This window comes from Onychostoma macrolepis, chromosome 04 (assembly GCF_012432095.1).
Source record: "Onychostoma macrolepis isolate SWU-2019 chromosome 04, ASM1243209v1, whole genome shotgun sequence".
Lineage (NCBI taxonomy): Eukaryota > Metazoa > Chordata > Actinopteri > Cypriniformes > Cyprinidae > Onychostoma > Onychostoma macrolepis.
Genome location: NC_081158.1, coordinates 11,071,352 through 11,097,734, shown reverse-complemented (window position 1 = coordinate 11,097,734; position 26,383 = coordinate 11,071,352). Strand labels below are relative to the sequence as shown.

At 38.8% G+C, this 26,383-nt stretch overlaps 1 protein-coding gene across 2 annotated transcripts in view; it reads left to right on the top strand.

Moving 5' to 3' along the window:
• The first annotated feature begins 266 nt into the window (after positions 1-266).
• The window catches only part of LOC131539547 (NACHT, LRR and PYD domains-containing protein 12-like), a 44,105-nt gene continuing 17,988 nt past the window's right edge, over positions 267-26,383 (top strand). Inside the window, exons 1-3 of one of the 2 annotated variants that reach the window (XM_058774177.1) lie at positions 267-2,161; positions 20,298-20,471; positions 20,821-20,994. In XM_058774177.1, the coding sequence (XP_058630160.1) occupies positions 357-2,161; positions 20,298-20,471; positions 20,821-20,994 (2,153 nt within the window). In that variant the 5' untranslated portion in view covers positions 267-356. The remainder of the gene's footprint in view (positions 2,162-20,297; positions 20,472-20,820; positions 20,995-26,383) is intronic. The other variant, XM_058774176.1, reaches the window with a different exon arrangement.

The window sequence follows — 26,383 nt, the reverse complement described above, 5'->3', positions numbered from 1 at the left end:
CCTAAAGTGGTTTTCAAATGTAATATTTCTGTAAACGCTAGGGACAGAAAAATGGACATTTCCATAGAATGACCCAAGTAATTTTAATATTGAATCTTGCTACAGCTCAGTATTGGAGGTTCTGCATAAAAATAGTCTGGGTCTGTATTAAAGCTGATTATTGCATCTCAACTGATTTTGAGGATAATAAATGTAGTTTTACTAAAAGATGTTTCCACTCATACATTCATTCTCTGTGTTGTTGCTCTTGTTTCTGCTGTGTTGATAGAGATGATCAGACTGGAGACCCGTTGCAAGATTTCCATCAACCAGTTGATGGTAAACTACAGAGAGTCAAAGACCAACACAAAACCAGCATGAAGAACAAGTATGATAGCTTAGTTGAGGGAAGCATACTACAAGAGACTCGAACTCTCCTGAACAGGATCTACACACAGCTCTACATCATAGAGGGAGAGCGTGAAGGAGTGACTGAAAAACATGAGGTTTTACAGATGGAGAAATCGGCCAGAACACAAGACTCACAAGACACTCCAATCTACTGCAATGACATCTTTAAAGCCTCCCCTGAACCAGGATGTGAGGAGAAAGACCAAATCAAGACTGTTCTTACTAAAGGCATTGCTGGAATTGGAAAAACTGTCTCTGTGCAGAAGTTCATTCTGGACTGGGCCGAGGGAAAAGCCAATCAGGATGTAAATTTCATGTTTGTGATTCCATTTCGAGAGCTGAACTTGATCCGAGATCATCAGTACAGTCTTCACAGACTTCTGCTGGACTTTCATCCTGAACTTCAAGATCTGGACTCAAAGATTTATGAAGAGTGTAAAGTTGTGTTCATCTTTGATGGTCTGGATGAAAGCAGAATCACACTGATGTTTTCAGACGTTCAGAAAGTTTGTGATGTGAATGAGACTTCATCAGTGAGTGTGTTGATGTCAAGCCTCATGAAAGGAGATCTGCTTCCCTCTGCTCTCATCTGGATCACCTCCAGACCAGCAGCAGCCAATCAGATCCCCTCCAAATACATCAACCGTCTGACAGAAATCCAGGGATTTGATGAGCCTCAGAAGGAGGAATATTTCAGGAAGAGAATCAGTGACCAGCATCAAGCCAGCAGAATCATCTCACACATCAGAAGAGCAAGAAGCCTCCACATCATGTGCCACATCCCCGTCTTCTGCTGGATCTCATCCACTGTGCTTCAAAACCTCCTGAAACAAGATGACAGTGCAGAAATCCCTCAAACTCTGACTGAAATGTACATCCACTTCCTGCTGATTCAGATCAACACGAGGAATCAGAAGTTTGAAGAGAGTGATCCAGAGAAACTCCTGCAGTCCAACAGACAAGTGATTGTGAAACTGGCTGAACTGGCTTTCAATCAGCTGATGAAGGGCAATGTGATGTTCTATGAGGAGGACATGATTGAGAGCAGCATAGATGTCACTGACGCTGCGGTGTATTCTGGAATTTGCACTGAGATCTTTAAGGAGGAATCTGTGATTCATCAGAGGAAAGTCTACAGCTTCATTCATCTGAGCTTTCAGGAGTTTCTAGCTGCTTTCTATGTGTTTTACTCCCATGTAGTCAAGAACAAGGAATTACTAAAATTGTTTGGTGAAAAATATAAATATTATCATGACTCTGAATATGACTGTGGCTATAATAAGCACATGTTTGATGAATTCTCTCTGTATGGATTACTAACAACAGCAGTTGAGCAAACTCTTCAGAGTGAAAATGGGCATCTGGATCTTTTTCTGAGGTTCCTGCTGGGTATTTCAATGGAGTCCAATCAAAAACTCCTACAGGATCTACTGACACACACAGAAAGCAGCTCAGAGACCATCAGAGAAGCCACACAGTACATTAAAGATGAAATCAAGACAAATGACAGTCTCTCAGCTGACAGATCCATCAATCTGTTCCTCTGTCTGCTAGAAGTGAAAGATCAGACTCTGTACCAAGAGATTCTGGACTTTGTGAAATCAAACAAACACTCAGAGAATAAACTCTCTCCAGCTCACTGCTCAGCAATAGCCTACATGCTTCAGATGTCAGATGAGGTGGTGGATGAAATTGATCTTATGAAATACAACACGTCAGATGAGGGAAGAAGGAGACTGATACCAGCTGTGATAAACTGCAGAAAAGCTCTGTGAGTATTCAATTAATGTTATCTGGGAAAAATAGTTTTAAATAGTTTGATTTCAGTTACAGTCAAATAATTATTTTTATTCATGAAACACAAATGTGAAGACAAATTATCTGTTCATTATAATGAGTGTCTATTCATGCCTTGTTTCTGAAGCTATTTACACTAACTCTGCCTGACCACCGTATGGTTGAGCTAGACAAAATTACAAAAGAATCCCTTCTGTTGACAGAAGCAGTGGCGTGGAGTGTAAGGATGGTGAATATAATTTGAGATGTTTGACCTTGACTTGAGTTGAAATCCACAGATTTCCAATCCCATTCTTCTCTCATTCTTCCCATCGCATATCAGCTCATAGATATTTATTTAAAGGGGACCTATTATGCTCCTTTTAACAAGATGTAAAATAAGTCTCTGATGTCCCAAGAGTGTGTATGTGTATGTTTAGCTCAAAATACCCCACAGATAATTTTTTATAGCGTTAAAATTGTCACTTTTAGGGTATAAGCCAAAACATGCCGTTTTGGTGTTTGTCTCTTTAAATGCAAATGAGCTGGTGCTCCGGCCCCCTTTTCAGAAGAGGGCAGAGCTTCAAGAGCTTAAGCTCAGGCATACAAATAAACATTCCACTTAGGGGTGGGCGATATGGCAAAAATATCATATCACAATTTTTTTTTTTGAAATATCACCATTTCAAGATTTTATCACGATTCTTTGTCATGTTGGTTTTACTATTTTGTCTGAGCAGTACAGCCAAATTTCCCTATTATAAAGACAAAGCCTTTCAAGGTAACAAAATATAAAAAGAATGGTGGATATTTAGGCCAAAGTGGGCGAAGATGAAAATCTTTGTCATTATTTTATCTTTGTTATTAAAAATAAGAACAAAGTTACACATTACAAATACACATAATATACAAATAAAATAAACAGTGCTTTATTTTCATTAACTAACATTAACAAAGATTAATAAATACAGTAACAAATGTATTTTAATGAAATCGTATTGTAGTTACCATATAGATGTTTAGGCCTACTGATAGGCTCTGTTTATTTGCATCGTTGCATGTGTCATTAGATATTAATATAAACATTTCACCAAAATCAAGTTCAAATCTGAAGCTTTTGACCAGCGAAGGGTTTTTTGTTTTTTTTCCTGACTCGTGTCCCATTTTCCCCAGTTTTCTATCATTATGTGGGCGTTCAGTTTTTTTCTGTTATTTGGCCAAAGTATCATTTTATGAAAGATTCAGCGCTTCGCACGAGCTATTTGGCTGTGACTCGACAACAAATGATAGAGAAACTCTTCTCCGCTCCTCAAAAACAAAAAACAAACAAACAAGCATTAGCCTTTATAAAGTGTTTTTTGAGTAAAGAAACCGCTGTACTTATTCAATCAACAGTTCTTTATTTACCTTCAGACAGCAAACAAGCTGAGATGCTCTAAACTGTGCGCCGCACTTCACTGACGAGAGAGGCGGGAGGAATAATGAGGTTTGACTGACAGTTTAAGCAGCCAATGGCGTTACGAGCTTTAGTGTCTGTGGCGTCACGTACTGATCCAGGATCAGTGATCCGTAGCTGTTATATTTCTATTTTGAGCTCGAGTTTCAGAATGCTTTCTTTGGATAATGTAACGTTAGCTTTTGTTGACGCTACCGCGCTACTTGATCAAAAAAAGAGCTTAACTACCGAAAAGCTATTTGATTCAGAAAGCAGCGACGCTACCGCCACGCTACTGAGAAATGTAGTTAAACTAGTAGCGTCACTACTTGTAGCGACACTACTGCCCAACACTGCCTATTATGCTCCTTTTAACAAGATGTAAAATAAGTCTCTGATGTCCCAAGAGTGCGTATGTGTATGTTTAGCTCAAAATACCCCACAGATAATTTTTTATAGCGTTAAAATTGTCACTTTTAGGGTATAAGCCGAAACATGCCGTTTTGGTGTTTGTCTCTTTAAATGCAAATGAGCTGGTGCTCCGGCCCCCTTTTCAGAAGAGGGCAGAGCTTCAAGAGCTTAAGCTCAGGCATACAAATAAACATTCCACTTAGGGGTGGGCGATATGGCAAAAATATCATATCACGATTTTTTTTTTGAAATATCACCATTTCACGATTTTATCATGATTCTTTGTCATGTTGGTTTTACTATTTTGTCTGAGCAGTACAGCCAAATTTCCCTATTATAAAGACAAAGCCTTTCAAGGTAACAAAATATAAAAAAGAATGGTGGATATTTAGGCCAAAGTGGGCGAAGATGAAAATCTTTGTCATTATTTTATCTTTGTTATTAAAAAATAAGAACAAAGATACACATTAAAAATACACATAATATACAAATAAAATAAACAGTGCTTTATTTTCAGGTACAATAGGTGTATTTAGCAGGAGCATTCAAGAAATTGAATGAACAAATATAAAAATAAAACACTATATATAGATTGATTCCTATTAAGTCAAGAGTAGTGAGTTATTTTTTTTTCTCTTTGTTGTTTTAACATTAAAGGTCCCATGACATGCTGCTTTTTGGATGCTTTTATATAGGCCTAAGTGGCCCCTAGTACTGTATCTGAAGTCTCTTTCTTGAAATTCAGCCTTGGTGCAGAATTTCAGCCACTACGAGCCAGTCCCACAATGAGCTTTCCTTAGGACGTGCCATTTCTGTGTATGTAGCTTTAAATGCTAATGAGGAGGAGAGAGGCGGGGCAAGGTGGAGGGTGGGTGTGTGGCCTTAACCAGCTTGCGCTACCATGCGCTACCATGCACTAATGTTGACAGTGGATGTATCGCAATGGCTCGTAGACACACAGTCCTTCAAGCTTTTCAGTTTGACCCAGAATCTGATCCGGACGGAGAAGCACCGGATGAAGAAGTTGCAACTCAGCGGCTACAGCAGGACGTCTCCGAATGGTTAGTTTAAAATATTGTGTCTGTATACGGTACTTTAGTTGGTTTGTTTATGTATGCTGTTACAGTTATTATCATGTAGCTAATGCTAGCCATAGGCTCAGATGAAGGAACTACAAAAATACTTTGGTGTTCATTTGTACATCCAAACACAGCAACTGCCATGCTTCGCTCGTTCGCAAGCCATGATGTCTCTCGAGGAAAAAAAATATATAGCGCTCGCCTCGCACGGTAGTATCTCATTTTCTCATGGGCAGGCAAAGCAGAGAAAGGGGAGGTAACCTTTCCCCGTATGACGACATAAAGGAAAGATTCCAGATTGGGCCATCTGAGCTTTCATTTTCTCAAAGGCGAAGCAGGATACCCAGGGCTCGGTTTACACCTATCGCCATTTGTAGCCACTGGGGGACCATAGGCAGGCTAGGTGAACTCATATTAATGTTAAAAAAACCTCATAAAGTGAAATTTTCATGCCATGGGACCTTTGAAGAATAAAAATTATGTCATCTGTCTGTCGATTCTGTCTTAGTATTTCATATTTATACCATCATTTACTCACTCAAAATTAGTTTTAAACCTGAATGAGTTGCTATTTTGAAGAATGTGGAAAACCAAACAATTGCTGGTCCATAGTGACTTCCATAGTATTTTTTTTTTCCTACTATTATAGTCAATGTGGACCAGCAACTGTTTGGTTACCCACATTCTTCAAAATATCTTCTTTTGTGTTCAGCACATGAAAGAAATGAATACAGGTTTGGGACAACATGTGAGTGAGTAAATAATGAATAAAATAAAATAAAATTTTAGGGTGAACTATCCCTTTAATGACAGTCGGCTGCATGTTTAATTCTGTCACTTTAAGACCTGTCCTGCACGTATCTAATATACAGGCACGCATCCGTATTTCTCTCAACTGTTTACTTTCATTTTAGACATAAACAACTGAGTCTATATGTAAACCTTGTGTGTTTTGACAGTATTAGCTCAAAAGATAACTTAGTTGAGTAATCAGGCGCTGTTAGACAGGCTTTTTAGTTCACGCGCTTCAGGTGTATGGGCTCAGAAAAAGTGCAATGAAAAGTTTAACCGGCAAGGCTTTAAAAACATGCAAATAATGTACTTTTGTGATTGTGAATAAGTGCAGTGTCCCGTGAGAGTAACTCTACCGCTGAGTTAACACTGATGTGAATGTATGTGGCATTGTACAGTATATTGGTACGGAGGCACCAGAACTGTAATTGATAGAATGTGCGCTGTAGCACGATACTATGATATTTCTTCAAAAGCAGATCGTGGTGACATTTTTATCGTCCACGATCAAAAATCGTCATATCGCACACCCCTAATTCCACTATTAGTACAAGCCTCTTATCTTTACAGAAGACGTACTCGGTTTAAAGACTTTCTTTGACTTTTACCCTCATCTCCTTGTTCCTCGTTTTGCCACAGTTTGCAATCGTGTCAGCAATTGCTGAGACCTGAACAACCATCAATCAGATAATTAACCCTTGCATTGAGTTTCATCAATGAGGCTATTAAATTGTATATTAAATGCACCAGTTCCGCTTGAAACTGGAAGTTGTACTTGCGTTTCAGTTGTGTTAAGGGATTCCCTTTGTTGTCGTCATTGCAGAAAGGGGTTTTAATAAATCAGGTTCGGCAGGACTCAGAGACACAGCTTTGTGGCAAAACTTCACTCAGAACATGAAACTCTCAACGGAAAGAAAAGAAACTGAAGTAAAAGAATGTAACGAGACTAGATGGTTTTTCTTCTCATCATGGTTAAGTTGCAGCGGGCGTGCAGGCTGAAGCATGCTGGAACGGTGCTTGAAAAACGCAATGTCTAATCATTCTGCATTCTTCAAACATGGATTCAGGGGACATGACTTGACTCTGGTCAGGGGCTGGAGCCTGCACTGGGCTCTAATCATCAACTAATCATTCTGCGCAGTGCCGCTTCAAGTCGAACACACCTATTATTTTATTAGTTACATGGTCCAAATTTTCCCGCTCTTGCAGAGTATAATTTGGACATGATTTCTATAACAAGAATATAATACATTTCACAAAGTATTGATTGATAGAAACATTTAAAGCATGAATTTTCAAACTCATACATACCCAACATGAATATAAACCTATGAACTATTCAAAAAATTAATAGGGCCTAATGGATAGAGGCGGATTTGTAACCCAAAGGTTGCAGGTTCAAGTCTCAGGTCCGGCAGGGATTGTTGGTGGGGGGACTGAATAACCAGCGCTCTCTCCACCTTCAATACCACAACTGAGGTGAGACACCCTTGAGCAAGGCATCGAACCCCCAACTGCTTTCATAAGGAATCTCAGTCTGGTTCTTGTCTTCTAGGTGGGGGAAACCACCCAACAAAGTCTCTACTAATGATTTCCCTGATGTGATGGTCATGATGTTGTCTCTTCAGTCATTAATCTTGGGTTTCTTGCCCCAAAATTGACAATCTCCTTCCTGAGTTTGAATTATCAATAAGTGTTCTTTTGTTTTAATGTTGCAAGCTGTTCTGTGAAAGTGTTGGTTGGTTAGGCTTGCTTCAGACTGGCTGGTGCTAGGGCAGTGGTTCTCAACCTGTGGCCCATTTTAATTTAACACAATTAAAAAATAACTTACAGTTTTACAATTCATTTTAGTTTTTACATTAATTTAAAAATGTACTAAACAAATATAAGCTATCATGTTTTTATTATTTTCAGACATGAGCAGACCTATGTACTCACGTAATTAACATTACGCATTACTGTACTGTTATCTCATTTGTCAGAGATCTGCATTACTGACACGGTCTTACAGCGGCTAGGTTCATATCTCTCAGACAGGCAACAGTTCATTAGCATTGATAAATCCAAATCTCATTCTGTCATTTTTCTCATGGAGTACCTCAAGGATCTGTCCTTGGTCCACTCCTATTCTTAATGTATATGCTTCCACTGGGTCAGATCATCCGGCGACATGGTCTAAATTTCCAGTTTCCAGTTCCAGTCAGGTTTACAGCAATATGTGCAATTGCATAGACCTGAACAACCATCAATCACTTATTTAACCCTCACACTGAGTTTCTCAACGAGGCTAAAATTTATATTAAATGCACCAGCTCAGCAAAAATCTGGAGTTACTTGCTTGCGTTGCCTTTGTGTTATGGGATTCCATTTTGTTGTCTTTGCAGAAAGGGGGTTTCCTGAGGTTGCTGATTGGCTGAGAGTTCAGTGGTCGTTGGTAGTGAAGTCTTGAGAAGCCAATGGTTGGGCGTTGCCTGACGAATGGTTTCAGAGTCCGTTGCTAGTTGAAGTTTGAAGCGGGTGCAGTCAGAGCTGGACTTTGTGGCAAACTTAACTTTTGAACACAAAACTCAACGGAAAGAAAATAAACTAAATTAAAAGAATAAAATGATGTAACGAGACCAGGTGTTTTTTCTTCTCATTGTGGTAGCAGCTGGTGTGCAGGCGGAAGCACGCTGGAATGGTGCTCACAGAACGCAGAAAGTGATGACAAAAAGCATGGCTAAAAATTTAGAAGAGAAGAGAGAGAAGTTTGATGGTGTCCTGAGTTTTTAAACTCAGCTTTTGGACACATCCCAACTGGTGTGTTGACCAATTAGATATTATCTTAGCTCGGGTGTTGCCCTGTTTCTCCTTCAAATACATAAATCATGTTATCTTGTCAGTCATATGGTCTGAACCCTCTTGTAGAATATAATTTTGGGCATGATTTCTATAACAAGACTGACACCTTTGAAGAAGAATTGATTGGAAGAAACGTTTCAAGCTAGAAGATTCAAACACACACATACTAAACATGAATATGAATCCTTAAGCTATTCAATAGTTATTAAAAGGCATACACAATATGTGATTATAACATGATAGTCAATTGTGTGGGTTACATACATGATATGGAGTTATGCATAGAAATGATTAGCTGCTCATTAGTCCTTTTAAGATGATTTTAGGTGCATATGGAAAAGACAGTCTCTGTTTAGTTCTGTGTAGAACATAAAGCCAACACACCAAGCCGACAGTTGTCCGTTGGGCAGTTTTTGTTTGTCGGCCGACTAAGTTTTATCAGTGTGTTCTGCGCTGTCGGCTGAAGTTGGTCCTCGTCGGCTTTTTTTCGGCCGATTCGACATGTTGAATCGGAGTCGGAGCTCGTCGGTCAGTTGGGCCATTTGATCATTCTGATTGGCTGTTCAGCTGGCGAACCAGTGTGCGAGAAAGGCGCAGAACGGACGTGCTACTTGGCCGTCTGGTGTCGAGTGTCGGCTTGGTGTGTCAGGGCAACTTTGGACCCAGACGCTGCCGACGTGAGCCGACCCCGCAGTCTGCTTTCGTCGCCACTAGTTTGTCGGCATCGGCTTGGTGTGTACCGGGCTTAAGGCAACAAAGGAATTTCAGTCTGGTCTGTGTCTCAGGTGGGGGGACCCGCCCAAGAAAGTCTGTAGCTCGTGATTTCTATCACAGATTTACATGTGACGGTCACGCGGTGCATCTCTTTGACCATTAATCTTGATTATTTGCCCCAAATTTGACAATCTCCTTCCTGGGTTGGACTTATCAATAAGTATTCTTTTGTCTTAATGTTGCAAGCTGTTCTGTAAAAGAGGCTTGCTTCAGACGGGCTGGCGCTAGGATCTGGACAGATGTATGACATTGTCTTGTGGTCCTGGGCCTCTTTGTGGAATTTGGCACTTTGGTTGTTCAACACCAATCTGATCGAATCTTAATTTGTCTGATTCGTTCTGATATCCTACAACTATTGAGCTGTGCTGCTGACTTGCATTTTCACTCTCACCATGCGTTTCCTCCAGTGATGGACGAAGTACACAAAACAAGTACTTGAGTAAAAGTACAGCCCTTGTTTGTTTTGATAGTTTGTTTTCAATTTCGACTTCAAAATTCATTTTCCCCTTGTTTTCCCCTCATGACATGCCCCTTTCTGCCAAATGGTCAACCAAATCTGAGCCCATGACATCATCCTCAGTTCGTTCAACAAAATAATAAGTCCTCTGCTGCTGTACGGGGTAGATCCTAGATCAGGCATTTAGGCTACTGCTTGTTTTGTGCCACTCTGCTGAAGCTAAGCGAAAAAAAAATGAGTCGGCAAGAGAAAGCTTCTTATGCTACTTTTATGATTGGTAATTTTCTCTTTTTATATCTTTCTACTTTATTTATCCGCTCCATGTCGGAGCTTTTGTATCTTACCTACATACTGTCATGAATACGGTTCATGGTCTTCCGTCCACTCGCCATCAGAGGTTGCCCTTCCGTCATATCGACTCTTGCACCACACAGTCTGTTGCATGTCACATTGGACTGCATTTCCCATCACCCATTGCACTGATCACACAGCTGTCACCAATCACATGCTCACACCTGAGAACTATTACACAATCACACACCCTACATAAACTTTGGATTTCCTTGTTCAGATCGCAAAGTATTGTTCTGCGTATAGCACTCTCCTAGTGTTAGCTGTGATACGGAACCTGTTTCTGGTTTTCTAGCCTGTTTCCTGGATCTAACGTTGTCTCACCATTCTGACTCTGTTTGTGCTTTGCTTGGACTATTGCTCATGTTCCTGGATTGCCCCTGTTGTCGAGCCCTCTGGATAACGTTCGCTGTCGACTGACTCACGCCTGGTTTGGATTATTCTTGTCTCTCGTCTGTGCCATACCTGTTTGCTGGTGTTTTGACCACGTCTCTGTATAATAAAGCTTGCAAATGGATCTGCACGTCTCTCGTCTCGTTCGCCCCGTTACACATACATTGGAAACGTGCACTCATTTTTCATTATTACAATTTTTAACATTTTATACATTTACGTTTAATCATTTAGCAGACACTTTTATCCAAAGTGGTTTACAAATGAATGCTGTGACAAGTCTGTAATTATAACTGACAAAATTCACTTTTACATGTTGTTTGAACATAATTGTGTGTTGGCAAATGTGTGTGTACACATCCACCCTATAATGATACAAATCCACCCAGTGCTTTTTATTTAATCCCTAAAAATAATATCCCCTTTTTCAAATCAGGCCTTTCTCAGCCTCTGGTCTGTGTGACGTCACACGGACAAAGTCCACTCCCACGATAGTTGATTGACATGGCTGTCTTACCTTAGACCCGCCCTGAGTGAGCTGTAACAGTCTGACCGCCATTGGTTTGATGCTGGATCAGGGACATAGACAAGAATGTCTCCATAGCAATTGAGGTGTTCTGTTGTTGGATATAGTAATGAACATTACATGAGCAGTCGTCATTTACTCCTGACATCTGAACCACTGAAGACGCAGTGAATTACTTTCGCTTTCGAAGGGAATGCACCCCCGATCTACCTAAACGCGTCTATTCGCACGAATCATTCGTGATCTACCTTAAGGGTACCTAATAATGTGCTAGTTAGCAAGTTTAATGGCTAAAGTAAACAGTACTGCTCATCACCCCACAGAAGAGAGGTGGCAGGGTGAGCAGAGCTCATTAGCATTTAAAGGAACATGCAACCGAACAGGTTGCTTTGAAAAGAGCTGATTTTGACAAGGTGAAAACTGTGTTTTTTACACTACCATTGAGAAGTTTTAACCAAAGTATGTTATAGACTTTTCATTAAGACCCTAAAGAATCATATCAACTTGTGGAAAATGGGCATCCGATGACCTCTTAAAGGCTTGTGCCGGTGTGTTTTGCCATCCACTGATTTTTATATAATAGGCCTAACAAATATATTTTATGTTAACAAATATTTTATATAATCGGCCTAACATAAATAATGTAATCTAGTTAAGTTGGACAGCAGACAAGTGTCTGCTTCATACAGCAGGAGTCGCACAAAATTGAGACAGTGTCCCTACATGTGTCTCCTGCCTGCCTGTTCCATGATTTAATCTCGTGTGAATTTATTAAAAGACTATTTGCATTGACTTTCATCTTTGTGCGTTCATTCCACCGTAGCGTGACATTTATAGCTAAGCCTATATTATATACTGCAATTATATTTATCCATTAGTATAAATATTTATCCACTTATACGTGACCTTATCTTTTTCTTCTTCTTCTTCTCAAAATATTAAATTAATTTTTTACATGTTTTTTAAAAAAGCACACAGAAAATTAAAATAGGCGATTAATTGGTTAAAAATTGTTACTGTGGGTTAACAAATTTACATTAGTATTCTTATGATAGTCTTCCCATACAACAATAGAGTTCTTGCCAAATCTGGCTTAGATTTAGCCAAAACTGAACTGAGCTGGACGATCACTGAATTCAATAATGAAATGCCTTTAACTGAAAATTGAGTGTTTAATCTTGTCATTTTACATTATTGACACACTATTTTCCTATTTTGATATTGTGCAGTTGCTTTGACACAATTTGTAATGTTAAAAGCGCTATATAAATAAAGGTGACTTCACTAGACTTGACATTCTGGCATTGTTTTTTCACAGTCCTAAATACAAATGTTTTTTTCTTTTTTTTTCTTTTTTAATATAGTGGATTTCTGCCAGTTAAAACAAAAATCAGGCTTGTGTATTTATGACATCAATTACTACATAATTTTTTCAGAAACTGAAGTAACTATAAATAACTATAAATAACTTTAAATATTGTTATTGAGTTATTTTACTGATCTGACCATCTGCAATCAGTTGACAAACATCCTATTTTATAATACTAGGCTATTTGTTATTAAATTGTAGGCTATATAAATATATATCAAATTATTTTATTTACAAGTTTTGTGTTTGTGTTTTTCCCGTTTTATTCATTGCATCTAAAAATTATTTCACCGACATAACTATACGAGTGGTCTACATAATTTAAATCAATTAATATTCAGAAACATGTAATTTTCTTTTCAAAGTAAACCCTTCCCCACCCCCAAAAAATAAATCGCTTTGTGCACTCTGGCGCCGACCTTGATAGAGGTATCTACATTTTGACGGCCTAAAAACAGACTTCAGTCATATGAATGACTGTAAATAATTAATTAACGAAATGTACCGTATCCTAACTGCGTGAGCTGAATCAGATTTGTCATCATTATTTTTTACTAAAATAATATCTGGTGGACCCCCCTACGTCAATTTTTTTTTTTTTTTAATCTGTGCTTCTCACCCATTCTGCACTGTCTATAGGTAGCGCAGCTTCACCATACGCACAGCTAAATAAAACAGGCTGGGTGTTGATTAAAATCTCTGAAGTAAATATTTCTGTGAAAAGCGTTAGGTTGCACAAAAGAAAGCACGATCTAGGACCTAACAAGGGGAAAATGAATTTTGAAGTTGTTTATCCGTTTTGCACCTGTGAACCAAATTAAAAAGAAAACTGAGCCAAAATCTCTTTTTTTTTTTTTTTTTAACAAATGAAAATGAAAAAACAACCGCTATTTCATTTCAAATTAAAAAACAAACTATCAAAACGTACATGGAAGTACAATAAAATATGTATAATAAAATATCGCTCCAGTAAAATTATGAAGTACTCCTTTTCAATTTTACTTGAATGAAGTTACACTTTTTACAATATGTAATATAAAGCTACATATGCACCAAAGCCTTTTTAGCCAGCTGAAAACGCCAGGTGCTCTATTGAAAACACCCAGCTGTGAGCGCAGTGGGGTTTTTTCCGTTGAGATGCTGTGGTTGCTATGATACAGAATATCCGCTGAAGTAATGGCAGATGCATCGCGAATGAAATGTTTCTCCAAGCATTATTTTTTATAAAAATATTATGGTGGTCTGGCAATTTCATATGGTAAAGATGAAAATACTCAGAGACAAGCAATATTAACTTCTCTATTGTTGTTTAGTCATAGTGCAAGTGGGGTGTGACAATTAGTCCCATTCCTCCTCCACTGTGATTGGTTAGCTGACTAGAAAGTGACAGTGATGAGCGCTGCGTTTTACCTGAAGTTCAGCATTCTTCAACTCTTGGAGAGAAAAATGCCTGAGTGCTCAGCATGAAAAAGACGCTCAACACAATCCTGGCTTTTTAAAAAATGCGGTGCTCCCATTGAGAACATTATTGAAAAAAATATGCCAGCCTCGAGGAAATAAAATTTGGTGGCCTTGCTTTGGTCTCAGGTGTCCCCAGAATGCGTCTGTGAAGTTTCAGCTTAGAACAGTCAGTTATGTCTGTGAAGGGAAACAGCTGGGAAAGAAATTGCATGTTTATATTTGATCTGTGTGGCAGCAATGTAATATTAAATTAATTAATTAATAAATCCACTGCTCTCTTTTCTCCTCTGAGGCTGGGACTTTAAATAGTATTCTGTGCTTGTCAGTGCAGCCAAAGACAGAAAAGTTAGAATTTTTTGCATGAAATCTCGCCATAGCGTTTGAACTGGTACACTGTTGTCGCTTGCAAAAACAGAAAAAAATAGCGGCGCTGTGAGTGGAAATGTGCAGATTAAAGGGTTAGTTCACCCAAAAATGAAAATTAGCTCATGTTTTGCTCACCCTCAAGCAGGTGTATATGACTTTCTCCATTCAGACGAATCCAATTGGAGTTATGTTAAAAATTATCCTTGCTCTTCCAAGCTTTATGATGGCTGTGTTTTTGTTCAACAGTCCAAAAGCAGTCAAATAAAGTGCACACATCCATATTAAAATGTGCCTCACACGGCTCCAGAGGGTGAATAAAGGCCTCCTGTAGTGAAGTGGCTTACATCAAAATCTTCCGACATATTTCTTTACAAATCCTCGTTTTGTATTTTTAATTTGTGACCGGCGTTTTGTTTTGTTCTCTCTCCATCCGCTTCCGTGTTCGTCACGAATCACCTCCACGTGCGCTACGCATACATCCTATGTAGCCTGGACTAATTGGACATGGACATGGAAACATGGACTAATTTTCATTTTTGGGTGAACTAACCCTTTAAGGGGCACAGGGGGAGCGAAATCTGAGTGGCTCGTTTTTTCACAAGCTTGCAGAGAAAGGCTTGCCAAAAAATGTACTGGGTTGATTTGTTTCACGTTTTCTGAGTCAGTAGATGCACCAGGGACCAGATTATAGCACATAAACATGGGAAAAATCTGATTTTTATGATTATGTCACCTTTAAAGGTCCACTGAAGTGCTTTGAAACGTGCAGCGTTATTCTATGTGTTGATGTCATTTCAACTGAAACAGGAAGACATGGCGGGACATATCCCGCCCCCTTTTTTAAATAGCCAATAGCGTTTTGTTTATATCACAGTTTGGACCAGAGCCTTTGAGCTTGGTAAAGCCACATTTTGACAGCATATGACAGCCACAATCTCATCTCAATCTCAATGTGCGCATTGCGGCAGTTAGCATGACAGCGTGAAACCTTTCTTTTTTTGCTCTAACTGAAAGCATATTTACACTGTCTGAATTGTTCTCTAACCCCTATATAGTGCACTAAGGGCCATTCACCGTACAGAAAATACTAATTCTGTGAACAAGTGACCGATTTCAGCCGCAGCTTCAGCATTTATTTATAGTGCAGGGGGCGGGATGCTTCGGGTTCAAGAGAGCATTTGATTGGACAAAGTTTGATGAGAAGCTGAAGTGCAGGGTGATGTCATCAAAATCATTGATCCATATTGGCGGAAGTGAGAGACTGTAAGATTTGAATGCTTATATCTTGTAAACGCAGATTTTGTCATTGTTTTGGAGCACACTAGCTTTTATATAACCTTAAGGCTAACATATTCATATTAAAAGCCAAAAAACTTCAATTTTGATTTCATGGGGACTTTAAGCAAAAAGTACTGATTGATGAAGGTTTATTTTGTAAATCTATATAGGCTACTTATACAAATTCATTTTACATTATATATTTTATATTATCTTGCTGCTCAAAATACCTGGGTTTTTCTCAAAATAACCACTATATGGAGTCAAGATATATTTTTGTTGTTGTTATGGACTATGCTGACAAGAGTGATGTAGAAGTATTCACCGAGTAGAGCATCACAGTTATATATTATATGAGAATATGGTCTGTTGTTGGGGATTACATTTTCAGTAACAATATTGTCTGATTTCAGAATGGTTATTAATAAACACTGATATTAATCAGCTGTTATTTTGGCTTGTCTTTTTCAATTTAAGCTATAACTTGTGCTATGATTTTGCTCCAAATGTATACAGCAAATTGCTTTTTGCTGTATACATTTGGAGGGAAACGCCCCCTTGGTGCAAATTAAATATTAAATATAAAATATTCTGCATTGTTGTCCTGCTCACACTGCGCGCTGAAGAGATAATCACCGTATAGTAGGCTACTACAATGAAGCGCTTTACTGAAGCCAAACCAAATGCATCTTATACGAGATAAATAATATATACACGATATAAATAAACTGACTGAAATATTGTGAAATCACTTGTTGTACCCTACCTGATCGAAAAAAATGAAGTCTTGTTAAAGATTTCAATCCCTGCCGCCAAGATGCTCCTCTGTCTGTGACAGATTAGAAAGCGAAACTTTAATCTATAGGGGAAGTTGGATTTATTCACGCAGGTTAAAATATTTATTTAAAGCTTCTTTCTTTTAAGATTCTTATTTACAGCATTATCATAACAGGCTGTATATTAACTTATTGGGAGAAAACTGGTAGTTCTCCGTGAAATCAGACACTGAGCACACCCATATAGCCAAAATGGCATGATAATAACACCCCGCGAATATTCAACTGTGAGATTACGAGTCGAATCAGGCTCCTCGAATCAAAGCATCGAATCGTCGATTATTCGGGAACACCCCTAATTCTATAGTATTTTGTCGCACCGTGCCACTCGCGTCCGGTGTAGACATGGTGTTTCGATAAGGCAAGAAGTAGGACCCGTGTAAATATCGGATCAGCTTTCCAGTGCTGGAGAGAACTCAAGGAACAGGAAAGCCTGCGATCGAACGCCAAGGTTGCTTTGTTTCTTCTCGGTAACGTTAGGTGAATAACATTGGTTTTGCTTTGTTTCACAGAACTAATCGTTGCCGTACGTATGTGTGGGGCGGAGCTATCAAAATAGGGGCGAGACCCTTTTGAGGTAGGGGCGTGCTTGTTTTGCTGATTTCAAATGTCAACATTGGCTACCAGAAATCACTTAATGCACCTTTAAGGCTGCATTTACACTGCAGGTCTTGAGGACCAATTCCGTGACTATATCCGATTTTTTGGATGACGTGCTTACATTTTCTTTTAAAAGTGACCCGTATCCGATGTGTGCATTTTACACTGCACTTGGTGAAACTAGCCAAAAATAGCATATATGACATCACAAATCAATTTGAATAGTACATTGAGTTTAATTTATGGAATTCATATAGAAACATTTTTAATGCAATAGTTACACCTATACATCAAAATAATTATACAGCCTAAAACAAATTCTTTAGGACAGTGATGTACGTAGCTCCGCTGAAAGCTTGCGAGTGGAATAATACTCAGGTGGTAGGCCTAGATATTGTTAAGCATGTCACATCGTCTGTGCTTTTTTAGTAATTAAAACCAAATGCGTTCATCAGTGATTGTATATCAAAGGCAGGGACAAGTTTGTGTGCATTTTATTTTGTGGTTTCAATGGAACGAACGGGACTGAAGCACTCGTCTGTGCACGAGCCGCAGTCACTGACAACAGCAGCAACGAGCACTCAGCGTGATTTCAAAAGCAACACATTTCGGCATCAGATTGCCTTTTATTTAACACAAATGAACAAAATTAATACTCTGCTACTCAACTAGAGATGTTTAATTTGTTACAGGTATGTCTGTACCGCAAAATGTTTTAAAAAACTCACTTTTCAATGACATAGGAGTCGCATTTACGGTGGAATATCCGATTTGTCCGCTTACATAGCAGGAGCAAATGCACGTATCCGATTCATATCTGATTTATTTCCACAGATGAATGAGGCCTGAAATGATCGGAGAATATTGGAATCCATGTGATTTTTTTTTCCTGCTTACACGGCCGTGGGCCATATCCGATCTGTGCCACATGGGAGGAAAAAATCAGAATTGAGTCACTTGAGCCATGCAGTGTAAATGCGGACTAACAAAAAATATAAAATCAGACTTGACATTGGGCTAAAAGAATAGCATTTTAATAAAACTACTACAGAAGCAGGGAAGATAAATGTATGTGAATTATTTTAACTTATGCTATTTTAATGTTTTGTTTTTTGACCTTAAACCTACACAGACATTGATGTGGACGTTTCCCCATTCAAACATTTCAGTGGGCTTGCACAAATTGCCCCTTACATCAGATTTAGTTCACAAACAACTGACAGTTGTGACCAAAATATGATTTTCTGTTACAATAATTAATCCTAAAATTCGGCATTACTGTGCACTCAGGGGATCCCCAGTTCTTGTCAGACTTGTGAATACTGTTCCCTGGAGACTCACTCTGAACTGATCATTTGAATCAGTGACTTGTTGACTTGAGAACAGCTGCAATTGGAGTCCAGTTTGTGAATTAATCATTTGGTGCACTTTGCGAACCAATTTAACAGGTACATTGAAAAGAATCAGTTCGTTCATGAATAAGACACTGCATTTTGTGTCTCAGACCATGTGATGATTTCTTTATTTAAAAAAAGGAAGTAACAATATGTTTAATGGAATTTAGTGGAATAAAAAGTATGATATTACGCTTTGGAATGTAGTGAAGTAAAAGTTACTCAAAATAAAACTACTCCAGTAAAGTACAGATACTTGAAAAATATACTTAAGAACAGTAATGAAGTAAAAATACTTTGTTACTGTCCACCACTGGTTTCCTCTGTCAGTGACATACACTCGCAGTTGCCACTTGAATGTTCCACTGCCTGGGATACTTAGGCTGCATCTGAAATCACATATTCTCTTGAGTAGGTACTTATTTTGAACATGTAATTACTTCACAAATGCTAAAATATTATGTTCAATATATGTTCATGTTCAATATGAATGTGGATAGTATGACTGCAATCTGGACGTACTACATGTGACCTGCCAGCCATCACTGCCATTCTTTACTGCTTTACTGTTGTATCATATGCACACTTCAGAATCACGCCAGAAGTAGTATGCTATCCGGGTACTTTTTGCCTACTCTTTTTATGAGTACGGTGAATTTGAACATATTTTGTCACACACTGTTTTTCGCTTACTTTATAGAAGGGAAGCATGCAATTTCAGATGCGGCCAGAGACCTGACTAAAATAAACTGAAAAAATGTTTCCAGCATTTTGTTTGCATTCCCAGCAGGGTCTAGAAGCTGGAATGGTTAAATGAGTAAACATACATTAGTATTGTAACGAAACCAAAACTTTATGCCAAAAGATTTTTTGTTGCTGCTTGTAGCTTTATTGCACGATTATAATAAATTGTATACTTTAGCATTCATAAAGGCTACCTATATTTTAATATTTATAACAGCAGCTGATCAGGGACACAAGGGATATAATTGTGAGATCTAAACAGTAACAAAATATACTTTAAAATATTTTACAATTTACAGCAATTTAGACTATTTACAAGTATTAATAATTTTTGTTATGGGACAAATAAAATGATCACAATAGACATAACCATAATACAGAATAAAAACAAATATTCCAAAACAGTTCCAACTATTCTTACAAATTTTACTGGATTATACATTTCCAAAAACAAAATTACAACAAATCTAATACAAAGAGGAACTGGTACTTATGGATTTTCTGATTCAGTTTGACAGAAAATTGTTGTTTAAGCAACATAAATGCATAAAAACATCTGCACAAAAACAAATCTGGAGGATTCTAGCTTTCAGCTGTTCCAGCATCATTCCTGTCCTCTGGAAATTCAGTCTTGAATAACTTCCATTACTTTGGTCTTGTCCCTTCATACACAGTATTTTGGGCAGTATCAAGCACATTAGTGGCTATATTTAAATCCACCATTAATTGGTTCTGTGAAACATATCGTTTTACGATGCCAGTCTTTCAGCTGGGACAGCCGAAAATCGTGCAGTGTGTCCCAGCCTTAAGGCTCATGGGGATAATGGACTTGCAATTGTAATAAACCAAACAATAACAACATTGCATTGATAGGTGCTGTTGCAGTCAGCTGAGAATGGAGGTGGTGACTGCAAGTGATGTTACTAGCAAATTAAGTGCAGGCGACCCAGATGCAAGTCAGAGATTGGAAGTCTATTACATTGTCATGCACAGAGTATAGAAAACATGTCATCCTCTGTTATAGACTTGCTGGATGTGGTCTCTCTAATCAGCACTATGAAAGTTTGTCTTCAGCTCTCCAACCATCAAACTCCTGTCTGAGAGAGATTGACCTCAGTAACAATGACTTGCGGGATTCAGGAGTGAAGATACTTTCTGCTGCACTGAAGAGTTCACACTGTCAACTGAACATACTGAGGTTTGACTTTCACATTCACTCATTCACAAATATGTGTAATAATTGTAACAGTGCTTGAGATTAAAGGAAACAGATTAAAGGAAAATCAGATTTGTAGAAGTTGTCAGCATTTATGGTAGTCACATTACTGTAATAGAGTGGATTATATCGCTGATATTTTCTGTAGTTTGATGATTGACCCATAATGAATAATAATGAGCTTGCATTAAAAATTGTAAAAATATTCTCATGTTATATAATGCAGCTATTGTAGAAAAAGATCACATATTAGCACTGTGAGAAGGTGAACAGAGATTGTCTCCAGCTGTGTTTCATCACAAACTTTCAGACATGTCACGCTCTTTTATAGACTTACTGGATGCGGTCTCTCTGATCGACACTGTGAAGGTTTGTCTTCAGCTCTACAATCATCAAATTCCCGTCTGAGAGAGCTGGATCTGAGTAACAATGATCTGCAGGATTCGGGCTTGAAGCTGCTTTCTGCTGGTCTGAAGAGTTCACACTGTCAACTGAACATTCTGAGGTTTGACTTTCATATTCTCATATTCATTTACTCACTATGTTGAAAATTGTGTATGAATAGGAGTTTCATAATTATGGCTAGCAGATACTTACCATGCACAGCAAAATCAAATGTAGGATGAGTTTGGCATTATTTCTTTGTGTCATGTACACATGTACATCATGTCATACTTCTAATTGAGAATTAACAGAAGTTTAGCTTCAGATAATGTTGATGTTTTGTTGAAAATAGTAGTTAAGATTTCATAGTAATTAGTGACCAACTAAAACACTTGGCCCTTGACATTTCATAATAGTTTCTGGCTGCTGCAACAGAGATTTGTTTGTTTTTGTATGAGCAAAATATTATCAAGTATTATGAAATCATACTTTATGGCACATGATAATTATGCTTAGTTTATTTTAAACATAATTGCATCACAGTATTATAGGTATATTATTAACCTATTAACCCTCTAGTGTCAACAAACGCGGATACACGTTTTGAGGCAGATTTTCCTGATAAGGCCGAAATGAGCTTGAATTACTCTGCCATTTTTGATCATACAGATAAGAGCAATACACCATTCGAATCTGTAAGGGGTCTACTTTTATTTGTATACACTCATAACAACTAAACTTTGTGCTTTTGAAGAATAAAGAAAACAAACAGGGTGCGTTCTCAGTCTTCACTCTCTCCGCGAACTGCTTTTTGAAACACGTCACTAAAATGAACTGTAACTCAGCAAATACTTCACACAGAGACATGAGAAATATATCTATAGAAAGCTTGACATGCCTACAGTTAAATGAAGTAAGTCTTACCGAAAATTATTATCTCTAATTAGGTCACGCCCACGCACAAATTACAAATCTCCATACGAGACACGCGGCATGTAAACGCCCACACCACCGTAAACAAAGCAGCAATGCGTTCATCTCAGATACTTTTCAGTTTTGGAAGAACACGCTGTGAGGAATAAGCCTTGTATTTACCTCAGAAACGTGCTGAGAGGAAAAAGCCTTGTATTTACCCCCAGAAGACGCGCTGAGATGAAAAAGCTTTGTTTACCTCACAAACAGAACGCGAGCGCAACTGGAGCCGGCGGAGGAGGAGATATTTTATACCGAGTAAGTAATGTTTCTTGTTGGCTTTCGATAATGTGTTGTTGTGACAAAGTTGAACGCATTTACTAGTTGAACTTTTCCCAAACTATAACTCCAGAATAAAATGTGTGAAATCGACTGCAACATTTTGAAATATGATAGGCAACCTTTCATTGCATTTAAATGTTGCACGACGTGAGGATAGTTATATGTTCTATAAACAATGATATAAAAGTAATGTCTAAGAAAGTTTAGACCAATCTTTACTGTGAAGTAGCCTACTCTGTTTGCAAATACCTGCTCAAACATGTTTATAATGAGCTTAACAATAATAATTTGGTTTCTCAGTTATAAAATGTTGTTTTTGTATTGTATAATACATGCAAAGCATGTGTGCATCTATGTTATAAAAACACGTGGACAATGTTGGTGATTGCTAATGTAATAATATAGTTGCTCCTGATAAGCCTATTGTCACGGGTGCGTGGTTGTAGTTAAAATAGAAATGAAGGACAGGAGAACGAAACGGCATCAACTCACTTTTTCCCATTTATTAGACTTAAGATCGGACAAATGAGGGGAAACAGAGGACTTATAAAAGGCAGAGAACAAAAGAGCAACGATGAATGATAATTAACAAATGAGAAACGGAACCAAACCAAATAAGGAGAAACAGGAACTTCAGACGGGTTCAGACAGTACCTCCCCCGTCCCGCGCCATAACACTACCACTGGGGAGGGGGGGTGGGCGCCCTGGAAGCCGGTGCAGGACAGGGATACTGGGGAGGCATCCAGGGCGGAACAGGAGACCATGGCGGGTCTGGGGAGTCCGGAGGCCATGGCGGGTCAGGGGACTCGGAGGGCCATGGCGGGTCAGGGGACTCGGGAGGCCATGGCGGATCCTGGGACTTGGGAGGCCAAGGTGGAGCAGGGAAATTGGGCGACCATGGCGGATCCGGGAGCTTGGGTGCCCAAGATGGAGCAGGATTCTCAAGGGAGTAGCCACCCCCCAAAATTTTAATGGTGAAATTAGGAGTCTTTACTCTCTGGAAGGAATCTGGCGGGCATTCTGGAGGGATAGGCTCTAGGGGGCGCTCTGGCAGCGCGGGCTCTTGGCGGCGCTCTGGCAGCGCGGAGACTCTTGGGGGCGCTCTGGTAGCGCGGACTCTTGGATGCGCTCTGGCAGCGCGGAGATAGGGAGGCGCCTTCGTGGCGCAGGCACTGGGGGGCGCTCTGGAAGCGCGGACTCTCGGATGCGCTCTGGCAGCGCGGAGATAGGGAGGCGCCTTCGTGGCGCAGGCACTGGGGGGCGCTCTGGAAGCGCGGACACTTGGATGCGCTCGGGCAGCGCGGAAATAGGGAGGCACCTCCGCACTCTCTGTCGGCGGGATAGCCGCACTCTCTGTCGGCGGGAGTTCGTGGGCCGCGGACGGCGGCTGCTGAGGAGGAGTCGGGGGTGATGGCTGACGAGGGGGAGCTGCGGCCGGACGCTTCCCAGACACCGAAGAATAGCCTCTCTCCAACACAATCCCGTGGTGTCTGGGAGGTCCACGGGACGGTGGAAAGTGGCCCCGAGCCGGAACATCTCTACGATGTTGCTACGTCTATCCCTCCTTTACCTACCATACGATCGAGGAGGGCTTCAAGTGCCAAACATAAAACTATACTACTGGGCGGCACAGCTTCGAACAGCTATGTTTTACTTCTCCTTAGACCACCCATCCTGGGTTGATATTGAGAAAGAAGAATTGACACTCCCCTTAAAATCATATATATACTCTGCAGAAGTTAAAATACTTAAAAAGTCCACTCTTAATCCCTTCCTTAGAAATACCCTATCAGTTTGGCATGAGGCCCATTCATTTTTGGAGGAGACAATATCCATCTCTCCCTTCTCACCAATATGGGGCAATAACTATTTTATCCCTGGAAGAAATGATATAGGGTTTAAAAATTGGCAGATGAAAGGATTAAGTATGGTAAAAAACTTGTATGAAGGAGGTACACTCATGACCTTCCAGCAGTTGGGTACAAAATATAATCTTCCAAAAAAACACTTTTTTAAATACCTTCAAATTAGAAGTTACATATACTCAAGAATTAAAACCTATTCGGAACCCCAACACTCTACTTTAGAACAAATTACTTTAACATGAAAGATAGAGGAATGGTCTCCGTGTTTTATAAGACATTACTGGCTTGACTAAATGAAGGCTCTCAATCACATCTTTCAGCATGGAAAAGAGACCTTCAGGTTGACATCACTGTGGAGGAATGGGAGCATGCCTGTCTTTCAGCTCAAACCCAATCTATTAATACTAGGTGTAGAATACTACAATACAAATGGATGATGAGGACATACATTACCCCTGTTAAATTACATAGGATGAACCCTAATATTCCGGATAATTGTGCAAAATGTAAAGATGAAATTGGTACATTGTTTCATTGTATGTGGGAGTGTAGAGAGCTGCAAATGTTCTGGAAGGAGGTTCTTGGTGTGGTCTGTGAAATGACTGGAGAAAATATTCCTTTGGAATCAAAGCTTTGTTTATTGCATATATATCCTGAAAATATGTCAGTAAATGCAAGTAAAAAGAAGCTCATAGATTTCAGTTTAATACAAGCTAAGCGTGTTATTGCTTTAGTATGGAAAAACATCCAAAGACCTGTTCTTTCACAGTGGATTAAAGAAATGTCTGACAACCTAGCTCTTGAAAAATTAACATATGCAATAAGAGGTAAAATAGAGGTTTTTAAAAAGGTGTGGTCCCCTTTTGGCAATTTGTAAATATAAAGTGAAATGTAATGATGACTGTAATTTGAAATCCAATGTATGTGAGATTTTTTTATTATTATTATTTTCAATACATCGGTGAATGTTAATTCATTATCCTTATTTAAATTTCATTTATTTTTGTATTTTTATATATTACTTTATTGTATAACAGTATTTTTAATGTTATTTTCTGTTTGATAAATATAGGGGTGGGAAAGTACACTCTGTAATGTTATAAAATTTGATATTCTGTATTGTTCATGGGGGTTTTGTAACAAAAAATTAATAAAAAGAAGTTGGAAAAAAAAAATGTTTTTCACGATTTCAAACATTGTAGTCAGGAATTATAGTTTGGGAAAAACCCAACTATGATTTTGTAGTCATATAGTCTAGTATGTATGATTTGATAGTAGCCTATGATATGATTCTGTAGCCACAGACTCAAGCATGCTTTGTACAATAAAAGGATGTACTTTGTACTATAAAAAATGATATTTTATATCTGAGAAACTAATTATTATTGTTTAGCACGCTATTAAAATCTATTTGTGAACAGAGTATTAATAACAAACATTGTCTAAACATTCTTAGACGCGTAGCATTCATCATGTTGTCGTTTGGGAAAACCCCAACTAACTGTTAGTAAATCTGTTCAAGTTTATGTCACAATAAAACATTAACTAATGCAAAAAGAAACATTACTTACTCATCAGATTGATCTCCTCTGCTGGATGAAATCGTGTTCTTCTTCGAGGAAATCCTTCCTTTACTCAGCGAACAGTAACAGTAGCCACGATGAGGATCTCTTCTTTGTTTGTGTTGGGCGTTTGCCGTGCGCACGCCCCACGCTATTTACATATGAACGGTGCGAGCGGCGGATCTCATTAGAGATAATGAGTCAGACGGGACAGACTGAACATCGTGTTGGTTTCATACTGATTACTCCATCACAGAATGTTTGTTTTCGATAAGACTTGCTTTTCAAAGTAGACACTTCAAGCTTTCTATAGATAAAACTCTCATGTCTCTGTGTGAAGTATTTGCTGAGTTACAGTTCATTTTAGTGACGCGTTTCATGAGACGGAGAAGACAGAGAGCACACCCTGTTTGTTTTCTTTATTCTTCAGAAGCACAAAGTTTAGTTGTTATTATGAGTGTATACAAATAAAAGTAGACCCCTTACAGATTCGAAATGTGTATTGCTCTTATCTATGTACGATCAAAAATGGCAGAGTAATTCAAGCTCATTTCGGCCTTATCAGGAAAATCTGCCTCAAAACGCATATACGCGTTTGTCGACCCCAGAGGGTTAAGTGTTTCTGTTTCTTTCCATGGATTCAAGAAGAAGAAAAAACATAATCAGTAGTCAAGGAGCTTTGTATGTTTTACCATAGAATATCAGTGTAGTTGAATATTTGATGTTGGTACAGCATCACTTGAAGAGACTCAAGTAAAAGTCAGCAGGATTCATCTGTGGTGCAGGTATCTGATTCAATAAAATACAAATAATAATAAAAAATAAAAA